Raw genomic sequence first — 13907 nt, forward strand, 5'->3', positions numbered from 1 at the left:
ATACTTTGTACTATTGTAAATTTAAATATGGTTGCATTTATATATTTTTTTATCTCTAACATGAGATCTTAGAGACTTTCTATCTTCTCCTTTTTCTTTTCCTGTAATTATTATCTTTGATAATAATCCTAACAAAAAGTAAAGCTTTTTCAAGTTGAATTCAAATCCCATAGCACTGTTGCCTAAATGATAGATGAGAAATTAAGTAAAATGTTTTCCCAGTCTAGCTCTGGTATCATATTGAGGTCTTATTAAACCAGATAACTGTCATTTACAGTTCTAATGATAAGCACTGCAGTATGAATAAGGCAATGTCAGCAAAAAGTTCAGCATTCAAAAAATCTTTTAAAATAAAAATTTTAGAAATGGCAATTTTTATGGCATTTTTCCCATGACAGCTATTTCTAATGGACCACAGTAACTTTGCTGATGTACAGTTCTTTTATTACTCTATAAAATATCCATGAGTCTAGTGTTTTGCTTTTGGTTTGGATTATATCAATGATGATGAACTTCAGAAAAATAAGAAAGCAAATAGAAAGACTCTAGAATCTCATGTTGGTTTTCAGCAGCTATCTTATACTTTCTTCTTTAAATTTATAGTAGAACAAAGTATGCTTGTAACAAATTGTTTATAGAAGCCTCAACTGGTTGTCTTAAATGATGAAGAGGAAAGAATAAAGGTTAATAAAACATAGAATTTAGAAAAACTTAGAACTATAGAGGGAAACATTATAGTATTAAGAAAATAAGAGTGGTGAAGAAGGATATGGAAGGAAGTTGAACCATTGATTTGAATAACCTTGGAAAAATAAGGGACAGTCCCATAAGGAACATGAATGTTTGGAAGGTAATACTGTACATGGCAAGCAATGCCTACAAATATGTTTTAAGATGAAAACTGACGCCATTATGAAGTTGAGGAAAGAAAAGATCAGATAGTGGTTTACTTGCCTCAGTGAAATTCTAATATGAGCTACAGATTACAAAGCAAAAATTAATGATGGTGTCTTATTTACCAATTGGAGACATGGATGACACAATGGTGTTTCAAACTGATTTTAATTTCTGAAAGTGATATCAAAGGCTATCTAACACAGAATAAAATAGGAAACCAAAATAAAACAGGAGGAAACAGGCAAGAAATATTTTGCTGGACAGAAAATGGCTTGAGTTTTGAAAAGGCAGTTGGCATCATTTGTCAAACAGACTACCTTGTGCGGAGAGGGACAATATGATCCTTAAACCTTCTTATAAGCTTAACTTTTATAGCATGCAGATATTCCGAAGACATCTCAATATGTACTTGCAGATTCCATAAAGTCTGAGAAAGAGATATGGGGAAACAGCATAATTTTTTTAAAAAAGAAAATCCTCATAGACTAAATTTTTAACACCTAAAGTAAATAAAGAGTAAAAATTTATTTGATCAAATGTCAAGGTCAGTGATAAAGACTAAGATTTTAAGAATTCAAGTATAATAGATTTAAAAGAGAGTAAATATAGATGTAATCTGTATTAATATTTGCTTTGCTTAACATAGTCAACAGTATATAAACTAGACATTTATTTTTCTAAACTAGAGTAGCTTTAGATTTCTGGATAGATGATAGACTAAAGTGAATACCCTCTTCCTATTAAAAAAATTAACTAGGATATTAAAAAATAATTTATTTTTAATTCATAGCTGATCTCAAAAGAGATATGACCAGGAGCCAGGAAATACTGAGAGCAGCAAATCTGAAGTGGAAGGGGAATGTTGTTGATGTGGCAGACCTTAGAGTAGCAGATATAGTTACTAAATTAAGGGCATCTTATACTTATGTGGGATCAGGATAAATAGCCATTGGCCCACCTAAAACGAGGAACTAAAATCAGTGCCATGCACAAAGCCTGAGTCTCAAGCCATAGGAAAAAATCTGCCTTCTGGTTCTAGAAAGTGACAAGGGAGCTCACCATCTTCTCAGAGGTGAATGGGAGAGAGAAGGTTGGGGAAGGATAGCGGTCACCCATAAGAACATAGGATCTGGGTACATACTATTGTGGTTATGAACACTCTTCTAAAACTATTGAAATCCCTTGAGACTTCAAAATGAGCAAAAGTGAAGCCTCTCAGAATGATGTTCCCTCGGCTAGGACACACAGGACTCTCCATTGATAGTGAGCTCACAATAGAAAGAATTGCAAACTACATCATGAAGGGTAGTCAGGAGATACAAAACACAAAAGAATGAAAATTGATACAATTTAATATTCCCAGGAACCAAAAATACTAGATCAATCTCAAAGGCATTTATTACTAAGCCCTTTTAAAAGAAAGACGTGTAAGAAAAAAGAGGCACCATAATAAAAAATAGCACAATGTGATAGAAAATAGAAATATTTGTAAAATAACCAAATAGAATTCTTTAAAACTGTGTGTATATTTATTCATTTAAACTATCAATTCAGTGGAGAAGGTACATATTAGATTAGACACAGCCGAATAAGAGAATTAAATAACTGGAAGATATATCTGATGAAATCATTCAGCATGCAGCACAGAGTAATTAAAAGATAGAAAATATAAAAATGATTGGTTAACAGAGATAAGAATATTAGGATGAAAATGTCCTCACCAGAGTCCCAGAGGAGAGAATCAAAGGACTAATAAAATAGGAAAAGTTCTAACAAAATAGATCAATAAAAAGATGAAAGAAACAAATATCAGAAACAAACAAGGATAAATATAACTACAGATTCAGGCAAGATTTTAAAAGTAAGTAAATGCTACAAACTTTTATATTAGTATATTTGAAAACAATTTTTCTAGGAAAATATAAATTACTAAAATTTACTTGAGCAAATAGAATAGACCTACAGTCTTTAAGTAAATCAAATCAGTCAAAACAGCAATAATAAAAGCATCATTGAATGAAGTTATCATTCACATAACTTCAGAGATAAGGTTTATCAAACTTTTAAATACAGGCAATTCTTATCCTACATAAACTCTTCTAGAGAACATAATGGAAAAGCTGCTCAATTCCTCATGGGGTGCTAAATCTAATGTTACCAACATCCCCTGAGGGTAATATGAGACAATTATAGCCCTATGTCTTTTTTTGAACACAAATGCAAAAATTCTACATAAATCATTAGCAAATTGAATCTGACCATTTATTTAATTATTAAAAGTAGATATATATTCTAAATGTTATCAGTTCTCTCCAGAGTAATCATCCGTTCAGTAAAATTCTAATCAAAACCCAGAAGACTTTTTTATGGTCCTAAATTATATGTAAAAAGTAAAAGGCTAAGATTATTCAAGAAGAATAGGAGGGTATGTTTATCAGATAGCAAAGCTTAACATGTGGCAGTGTAAAATGGCATAATCACTTTGGAAAACTGAGTTATTTTAAAAATTAAACATACAGCTACTTTATGCCCTCACAGTTTTCGCTCCTAGCCATTTACCAAAGAGGTGACAAGCACATCCACAAAAAGATCTATGCAAGAATGTACTTTGCAGCTTTATCCTTAATAGCCCTACACTGGAAACAGCCTAAACATTCATCAGCAGGAATATGTATCTCCAGATTGCTGCATCTCCAGGGTTCATGTCCACATTCCAGGCAGGAAGATGTGGGAAGCAACAGATTTTTTCTTAATGAGGCTTTGCTTTTTCATATGGGAAAGGGATGCCTTCCCAGGCTCCATATTTATCTCATTGACCAGATTTATGTTACATGAGCCCCAGCTAGCTGCATATTTTAGTTGGACATACACTAAAGAAAGTTGAATTTGTGTTTGAAAGGAAAGAGAAGGAAAGGTAGAATGCAAGAAAGTGTCAGCTGTATCTATAATACTTTATTTTCTGAAACAAATAGATCTCAAGCACATGGCAAAGTAACAGATTTGTTCAATCTAGGTGGTAGAGGCTTTAGTATATTTTATTATATCCTATATATTTGAAATATCTCATATTTTAAAAAGAAAACTAGCACAAAGTCATGAAATGCAGTACTCAAAATGCGAGTATCTGTGATTCGATGCCATTCTGATCATTAAAAACCTGGGTGACAGAAGAGAATATATGTGCCCTAAGTGTGTAAATAACATTAGGTTTGCAAGGACAGAAGACAGGCAGAAGGCAAGACTCCACAGCTGGGAGGATAGGCTGGGCAAGATGACCTCAGAAGATGGACGTACTTGGAAATCAAGAATGTGAAGGTCAGGAAGGGGTAAAAAAACACCTTAAGCCAACTGCTGCTGCATCTGACTTTCAGCCATCTGTGTCTTGGTAAAGACTTTCATGGGAAATACCAACTCTGGCTTTTGAGAGTACCAGAGAGCTAGAAGAGGACAGAAGTCCAAGAGAGGACTCAACCTGGAGTTCTGGTGTCCAGGTTCTTGTCTTATGCCATGAGAAAAAATTCAAAGGCAAGATGAACATCAAGCAGGAAAGAGCAAGGATTATTAAAGTGAAAGTACGCACTTAAGAGCGAAGTGCAGATCAACTCAGGATGAGTTGTGCTGGAGATGTCTGGGCTTTTGTTTTCCTTGGGGGCAGGGCTGAGATGTGGTACTGATGAGACTTTGTCCTCTTCTCTCAGTAGGCAGGGAGCTCGGTTTCCTGTTCTTATTTGGTGTTTCTGGAACTGTCATGGTGCCAGGTGCATGATGGGAGCCGTAGTATTTGCAGTGCATATGACATAATGATTTATAACTAGCCAAAGGTGGTATCTAAGCTGGAAGGGGCTGGTTTTGGCTTATCTCTGCATGCCAGAGCTAAAACTGGGAGGAGAGGGCTAGCTGAACAAAGGACAAAGGAAAAATTCTGGAGTTTTATCCTAGAAGCGGGGGAGGGTCCCAAGGCTGTCTTATCCTGCCTCCTGGTTTTTTGGCTAGTCTCTCCCTGCAGGAGCTAAAATAAGGAGAGGGCTGAACAAAGGACAAAGGATAAATTGTTTGGAGCCTTATCCTGGAGAGGAAGGGACATCCCTAGGCTATCTATCCTGCCTCAAAATCAGTGTCAACAAAAGCACATTTTTCATGAGTCAGTGATGTATTTGCTACTGGGAATCCATAGTCAACACAATGCCCAATCATAAGTCTGTTATCGAAAACAATACCTGTATAATACTACATTATTCTTGTACAGTCTTTCACTCACTACCTCTGATTGCTTTTGGATTACTACAGATGTTATAGAATAAATGACTTTTCTACAGGTCTCATTTTTTAATATATCTGCTTGGTTTCATGTAAATGAAGTTAACATGTTTTCATGTTTTTCTGATTTGAAGCCTTAGGTTTTGAAGTAGAAAGTAACATACTAAGCTGTATTTATGTATCTTCCCCTTTACTGGCTATGTGCCTCTGAATACTGAACTTTTTCCTAGAAAATACTTTCTGCAGGCAGATTGATTGTCCCTGTTTAGAAAAAATGTAATCCTCGTGAAGAAATGGTTCTTTCTAAGTTTGCATTTTTAAAATTTTTTTTATTTTTTTGCTGTTTTCTTTACATTTGCAGACACTGTGGCTTCTGTCTAGACTGCTGGGTCTGCCCTTCTGTATTATTCATGTAATAGACCTTAAACACCCACTGGGCATCAGAGCTAGCTCTTTTCAAAACAGTATCTTTACCAAAGATACTGTGATCGACATTATTTTTCTTGAATTTTTATTTTGGTATTAGAGGCTGAGGAGCTTTATATTGTTTGCTTATAAATTTTCTTAAAGTTTACTGACATCAGTATTTCTTAGATAGCTTTCTTACTGTAGTTGTTATTTTTCTGAATACTTTAATGATGTCTGTTAAAGTTCTAATGTCTTTTTTAAATAGATCAGAAAAAATAAATTTCTGGTAGCATGTTAAAGAAGAAAACGTCATACACAGTGTCTCAATGTAGAGATAGTAAAACCATTACTTATTTCCTGCTCACCAGTACTCAAAATTGCAGGTATAAAACTTTAATCTGGACATCAGTTCTGTTTTATTTGAATATTTGCCTTCTTATAATTGGGGAAAAGCCCTCTGGCTGCATTCACCCAAAGCCATGCTCTTTGGGATTTGAGAGGAGCACGTGTTGTTATAGACGCTGGGAATGGAGGACCAAATTAGTCTCTTTCGTACTTTCCTTCCCTAGTGGCATGAAAACAGAAAGCAATTTGGGGCCCATGTAGGTTTTAGAGTTGAGAGTGACTCTAGTGTGAAGAAAGGCAGGATAGACCTCTGACAATAGTATTTGCTGTAATCCAGAGCTGGATCACAGTGGGGTGGCAATGTCATCATCATATGGATTTCCACAGCAGTTACATGTAACTTGCACAGATGCATATGTAATAAGACACATGAGGCCAGAAGAGGAAGCCACAGGCCCTGCACCAGAGCCTCTCAGCCCTTTAGACCTTGAGTGTCTCCCTCTTTGAAAAGCAGTGAGTTCTTGGTTAAAAAAAAAAAAAAGCATCTGGCTTAAGCACACCTCACACAGCCTCTCCCAATTTCCAATAAAACACCTAAGAACATCCAGAAGAGGGTGGAAACTCACACTGTGGACAGGGTTTGAAAGGTAAGGTATGTTGCATCTCACTTGCCCAAAAGTGGGTGTGGGCAGTTTTGTCTTCATTATGCTTCCAGCTCTGAAACCAAAGTTGGTATCAAGCAGAAATGGGCATTTGACCTCTGCTGTCTGCATCCTGACTTCTGAGCCTGCTGAAGCCTTGTTAGCTCTCATAATTCTCCAAGCAGAGAGAGAGGAAATAAGTCTACAAAGTAACAGGAAAAATGCATAAAGAAACAAAACAGTACAGTACTTGGGTAAAGAATAAGGAAGTGAATCTTGTGACAGAATATTTAATATCCACGGTCATTTTTTCAGTTGCCAGCCCTTTAAGAATCAGTCACCAAATTAGAGGGTTTATGTAGTCAATTACACTTTATATACCACATGCATTTGTAAATGGTTTGGGTCGATTTGGAAGGATAAGAGGACAGGTTGTACCCTGGAGGGGTTTAGGACAGAGCTCATATCTGTTTAGTTTATTGCTCTGTGCACGGTGTCTTGCACATGATAGAGACCCAGTACATGTCTGTGCAACGAATAGATGGATTTATGAAATACACAATTTTGGAATAGCAGTATTCTGTCTGGGAAAAGATCTGGGGGTTGGAATGAGCAGGTCACGTAGGGGCCAAACTCGGCCAGAGAGAGTCTGTATTAGGAAAACCTATAAGACAACAATAGGGATAGTTTACAGAGGACCTGCTGTGCCAGGCTTTGGAATTGGTATTTGATTTTACAAGCACTGCACACTATGTACATTAAGAAAAAATACAAGTCATGACTGAATGGAAGCCTGAAAGATGGGTAGTGGCTGAGAAAGAAGAGGGTAGTGAGGGCAGGGGACCAGTGAGTGCTTCTTGGGAGTATTTCAAACATACCAATTTTCTGAATCCCCAACAGAAGGTTCTCCCCGCCCCCCATACTTGAGTCTTTTTAAGATAGTTTTTCTTTTACAATGTGTGCATTAGATTCTGCTTCGTGAAGGCTGCAAGAAGATTCTGGTAGCTGACTCTTTGTCTTTACTGAAGAAAATGCATCGAACTCAAATGAAAGGCGTTCTGGTTGATGGTGGGTAAAATTGAAATAACTATATTGGAACTAAATGCCTTGTTTTCATAAGAGACAGCAAATAGAAACATTGAGTAACCTCAAGTGTATGTGTTTCCTTGCAGAGGAGAACATCTGTGAATCGTGTCTTTCCCCTATTCTTCCATCAGGTAAGGTGGTTGAGGGGGGAAAAAAATCCCCAAATATGTGTTAATGATGAGTGGAATTAAAATTTGAAGGTAACTAATCACTATTTATAAAATTCTATAACTTCCCAAATAATTCGGTTTAAAGAATTTTAGCCCATATCTGTACTCTGTTGCATGCTGATGCTGCCATTCTTTAGAGCTCAGATTCTCAAACTGGAGTAAGTTGGCATCACTTGGCAGGCTTCTTAAAACCCAAATTGCTGGTCCTAACCTCAGAGGTTCTGATGCAGTAATTCCAGGATAGGACCTGAGAATTTGCATTTCTAATAAGGTCCCAGGTGATACTGATGCTGTTGGTTCTGGGGCCATTCTTTGAGAAGCACTGCTTTAGAATAAAACAAAATCAAATCAACTTACTGTCAACATGTTTAAATTCCAAGGTAGAAGAACCATGTGTGCATGTGGGAAAGATTTTTATAAGATAACTTTCCCTTTTTTTTAACTTTTTCTTTTCTATATCATTTTGCACCCAAGTTACCTCACATTTCAATGGAAACATAATCCCCATCTAATTGGAATCATGACTCTTTAAGAGACATAAGCATTTGTTTTTTTATAGGTCTTGGTATATATCTTCATATATAATCAAAGCACCTTACATAAGATCATATGACTTGAAAAGAGGAAAGTCCATAATTTAAAAGTAGAAATTAAAACATAGTTGTCGGGATGCTAAAAAACCCTTTTTTAAATATAAATTCAGCATAGAGAAGTACTAAATAATTTAGTTAATGTAACACTTACTTAGATTTAAGGGATTATTTAATATAGCAGGTAAGGGATTATTTAATATAGCAGGAATATGAGAAGTTGTTCCACTGAGGGTCTTGTCTAGAGGAAATAAATAGGATTAGATTTTTTTTTTCTTATTTCTGTTTTTCAATTACAACTGACATACAAAATTATATTAGTTTCAAGTGTATAACATAGCAATTAGATATTTATATAACGTACGAAGTGATCCCCCCGATTACTCTAGTACTCACCTGGCACCATACATAGTTTTGACAATATTATTGACTATATTCCCTATGCTGTACTTTACATCTCTGTGACTATTTTTTAACTACCAATCTGTACTTTTTAATCCCTTCACCTTTTTTACCCAGTACCCAAACCCCCTTTTCATCTGTCAGCCATCAATTTGTTCTCTGTATCTATGAGTTTGTTTTGTTTGTTCATTTATTTTGTTTTTTAAATTCCACATATAAGTGAAATATGGTATTTGTTTTTCTATGACTTATTTCATTTAGCATTATATTCTCTAGGTTCATCCATGTTGTCTTCAATAGTATGATTTCATTCTTTTTTATGGCTGAGAAATATACCACTGTATGTATGTACTATATCTTTATCTAGTTGTCTGTTGTTAGGCACTTAGGTTTCTTACATGTCTTGGCTATTATAAATAATGCTGCAATGAACAGGGGTGCATATATATTTTTGAGTTAGTGTTTTGGATTTCTTCAGATAAATACCCAGAAGTAGGATTGTACAGTCATATGGTAGTTCTATTTTTAATTCTTCGAGGAACCTCTACACTGTTTTCCATAGTGGTTGCACCAGTTTACAGTCCCATCAACATTTGAGGGTTCTGTCTTCTCAGCATCCTTGCCAACACTTGTCGTTTATTGATTTATTGATGATAGCCATTCTGACATTGTGAGATGATATCTCATTGTGGGATTTGCATTATCTGATGATTAGTAATGTTGAGTATCTTTTCATATGTCTATTGCCCATCTGTATGTCTTTGGAGAAATGTCTCTTCAGGTCCTCTGCGCATTTTTTAATCAGATTGTTTACATTAAGTTGTATGAGTCTATATATATTTTGGATACTAACCCCTTATTAGATGTATCATTGGCAAATATCTTCTCCGGTTTAGTAGATTGTTTTCATTTTGTCGATATGTAAAACTTTTTTTGTTTGATATAATCTCTTTTATTTTTTCTTTTATTTCCTTTGCCTGAAGAAAACATATCCAAAAAATGTTTCTAAGAGCAATGTCAAAGAGTTTTCTGCCTATGTTTTGTTCTATGAGTTTTATGGTTTCAGGTCGTACATTAAAGTTTTTAATCCATTTCGAGTTTAGGTTTGTATTTTACGTGCTTATATTAAAAACCACAGTGGGCGCAGGGGAATCAGTGAGCTTTCATAGTGTTTTAGGCAGCGTTTTAACAATATGATTTTATACGCCTGCACTGTATAATTAGATTAAATTCTTGCAGAAGTGCAGTACAAGGCAAGGTCACAGCCTAGGAGTTAACCCAGTTCTGCTCTGAAGTCAGTGGATGGTCTTGGCAAAGGCAGTAGGTAAACAAGCAGAAAGTATTTTTATAAAGCTACAAGATTAACCTTAGTAAGTATGTGGTGTGTAACAATTCTGTATGTAATGGGATGAGTGTTGAGAGGAGGGAATGCACATATACATACACATAATTTTTAAAATAAATGTTGCATTTGTTATGAAATTGTCCCTAGTTTGTAGTTATAGTAATTGACTTTGAGACCAAGCAAGTAATCAGTGATTCTCATAGCAATATGATTGTATTATCTCCTTCGCATTTGATCACCTCCCCAACTCAGGAGTGCATTTGTAAATAAGTAATTCTCCTAAGGCAGTTCATTTAACTATAGCTGGACTTTCACTAAGGCTGGATTAAGACAGAGGTCCAAGATGGCAGTGACATAGGAAGATGCTGAACTTGCCCCCTTCCATGAACAAAAAGATATACACATATATAGAGAGAAATCTCTCTTTACACTTTTTCAAGACTGGAAGAGATAGATATTTTGTGTAATTCATATAAACACAGAAAGTCAAAACAAAACAAAAAGACAGAACAATGTCTCTCAAATAAAGGAATAAGAAAAATCCCCAGAAATAAACTAAAGATATGGAGACAAGTAATTTCCTGATTAAAAAATTAAAAAAAAAAAAAAGGGTCATAAGGATTCTCACCAAACTTGAGTGTGGAATAGAGGAACTTAGAGAGAACTTCAACAGAGACTTAGAAAATATAGTAAAGAACTAAGCAGAGCTGAAGAATATAATAACTGAAATGAAAAATGTGTTAGAAGGAATCAATAAGAGATTAGCTAATACAGAAATATGTATCAGCAACCTGGAATACAGACTACTGGAAATCAACCAATCAGAAGAGCAAAAGAAAAAAAGAATTTTAAAAGACCAGGGATAGTTTAAGGGATCTCTGTGATAACATCAACCACACACATATTTGCATTACAGGGACCCCAGAAGGAAAAGAAAGACAGAAAGGAATAGAAACTTAATTTAAAGAATAATGGCTGAAAACTTTTCTAACCTGAGAAAGGAAACAGACATCCAGGTCCAGGAAGCACCGAGAGTTCCAAACTAGATGAACCCAAATAGACCCCTAAGACATACTGTAATTAAAGTGGCAAAAGTTAAATATAAGGAGACAATCTTGAAGGAAGCAAGAGGAAAACAACTAGTTACATACAAAGGAAACCACCCCATAAGGCTATCTGCTGATTTCTCAGCAGCAGCTTTACAGGCCAGAAGGAAGTGGCAGGACATTTTTAAAGTGCTGAAATAAAGAAACCTACAACTTAGAATAACTTGCCAAACAAGGTTATTCAAAATCGAAGGACAAGCAGTTTCCCGGACAAGCAAAAACTAAAGGAGTTCACCACTATTAATCCAACTTTACAAGAAATATTAAAGGATCTTTAAGCAAATGGAAAGAACATAATCAGAAATAGGAAAATATAAGAAAGGAAAAAATATTACAAGTAAAGCAAATATTTAATAAACACAGTGAATCAGACATTTAAAAAGCTACTACAAAGGTCAAAAGACAAAAGTACCAAAACTCAATTCATACTGCAATAAGGAGATACACAACACAAAAACATCTAAAATCTGACTACAAAAACATAAAGCACGGAGCGGGAAGTAACAATGAAATTCTTTTAGAATATATTTGAATTTAAATGCCTATCAGTTTAAAATAAGCTGCTATAGGTGTACAGTGATATACAGAAATCTGGTGGTAACCACAAACCAAAAACCTACAAAAGATTCACAGAGAATAAAGATAAAGGAATCCAAACAAAATACTAAGGAAAAACAGCAAACAACAAGGGAAGAAAACAAAAGAAGGAACAGAACTATAAAAACAATCAAAAAACAATTAACAGTTAATACCTTAGAGGGCATTATGCTAAGTGAAATAAGTCAGACAAAGACAAATACCATACAATTTCACTTATATGTGGAATCTAAAAATGAAACAAATGAATAAACAAAACAGACCTATAGAGAAAGTGAACAAGCTAATGGTTGCCAGGGAGGGTGGTAGGAAGATAGGGAAAAACAAAAAAGACTGGTTTTAAAGTTCCTGATCTGACTGTTGCATTGAGTCCTTCTCCCGTTTCTGCTGCCTAATCCCCAGATGCAGCTAAGCCGTTCAGCGTGGTGGTCTTCCATTGCCGGCATATGTTCCACAAGGAGTGCTTGCCCGTGCCCAGCATGGTGAGTTGGCCACTTGGCCACCATCAGCTAAAAATAAATCGATGCAGTCAGAGGGTAGTGCTCAGAATTGTAGCCTGTCATCCTGTGGCTCTGTGGGTTCTCAAAACTGTAATACAGTTTTATGTCGCATAAGAAAAATTAATTCACCTAATTCCCAATTGTGAAAATGCTTTAATATAGTATATAAAATGTTATGAAAGCATATTTAAGTGAATCGGTTCAGGTAAAATTGATGATTGTTAAGCTATAGAGATGTAAGAAACATTTTTTGTTTTGTATAACTTTCTTAACCTGATTTCTCTATCATGACACTGCCATTTTTTTAGTGTCATGTTCCTCCAGGTCACATTAGACTTGTTTCTCTATAGGGTGTCCTTTGAGCCACAGAATGACAGCTCTTGTAGGTGGAATCCTAGGTGAACCAGCAGTGATCTCCAGGAGAAGGAGTGACATCCCTCCTTGCCCCCAACCAATGCTCTCATATTTTTGAGAGTAGAAAGAGAAGAACATTTTTTAAAATCTGTGTTTTAATTACATTTTTAGAACTCTCCTGCACAGTTCTGCAACATCTGCAGCGCTAAGCACCGTGGACCAGGAAGTGCCATTTTGGAGATGAAAAAATAGCTCCGTTCTGTTTGTCAGTCTCTTCCTCGCCACTCTTTTGAAGAAGGTTTTTGCAACAACAGAAGCATTTGCTGACACCAGTGCTGTTAAGAGATTTGTACATGTTTGTGTTATGTTCAAAACAAGTTTCTTCATCTTCACCTGTCTGCTAGAGGTTTCTCTTTGCAGTTGATAAAGATGTTAGGTTTCTGCCCATTCATGCCTTGAAATATTTGGGTTCATGGTCAATATTTCATCATTTATTTGTTTGGCTCATTCTTTATTTAGGAATAGAAACAAGTCTGGGAGTTGGAAATGAATTTTTACATCCTAGTAAAGTTGTCAGTCCATAAAGTGCACTGTGGAGAGTTGTCCCCAGCCTTCTAAGCATCACTAACACATCTGTCCAGCCAGCTCCTGCAGCACTAGATGGTGTTCCATGTACTTTCCTGGCAACAATTCTTACATTCTGAATTTGGCTTTTTTTCTATATATCATCAATTGTGGTTATCTTCTTCTTAATAGGTGTTTAGTGAAACATTGTGCAAATTGTCACTTATTCAATGTCTGGGAATAACATGAGCAGGCTGACGTCATGCAGTTTTATGTTGACTATTCACATATTCTGTGTGTCCTGATGACTAGCAGTGTCTGACCGTGGCATGCACTCAGCATTTGTTGATTGAATAAATGTTAGCTCTGCCCATCTTACAGACTCACTTTTATTTGGTTGAACAGCTTCAGTCAAGAATTCTGGCACCTTCATAAGGAATGGAAGAGTTTCAGCACCTTACAGTGCGACAGGTTGTAGTTATATTTGCCAGCTGGGAGGAAATGGATGATCCTGTAGAATCTGAAAGATTCTCAAAAATTTCTCAGGAGAAATGGGACTCTCATGTTGGAGGACGGGCTTAGTGGTGGAGCCTTCTCTGCCCTCGTAGAACAGAGAGCACATGGGATAGAGGGAGAGAATTCAGA

At 35.8% G+C, this 13907-nt stretch overlaps 1 protein-coding gene across 4 annotated transcripts in view; it reads left to right on the forward strand.

The window, feature by feature from the left end:
• The window catches only part of VPS41 (VPS41 subunit of HOPS complex), a 168449-nt gene extending 154812 nt beyond the window's left edge, over nucleotides 1–13637 (forward strand). For all 4 annotated transcript variants that reach the window (XM_039849427.1, XM_039849429.1, XM_039849428.1 and 1 more), the window contains 4 exons: nucleotides 7517–7616; nucleotides 7721–7765; nucleotides 12247–12326; nucleotides 12870–13637. In XM_039849427.1, coding sequence (XP_039705361.1) covers nucleotides 7517–7616; nucleotides 7721–7765; nucleotides 12247–12326; nucleotides 12870–12950 — 306 coding nt within the window. In that variant the 3' untranslated portion in view covers nucleotides 12951–13637. The remainder of the gene's footprint in view (nucleotides 1–7516; nucleotides 7617–7720; nucleotides 7766–12246; nucleotides 12327–12869) is intronic.
• Nucleotides 13638–13907: the final 270 nt, after the last annotated feature.

This window comes from Pteropus medius, unplaced genomic scaffold, assembly GCF_902729225.1.
Source record: "Pteropus medius unplaced genomic scaffold, Ma_sr-lr_union100, whole genome shotgun sequence".
NCBI classification, from domain to species: Eukaryota; Metazoa; Chordata; class Mammalia; order Chiroptera; family Pteropodidae; genus Pteropus; species Pteropus medius.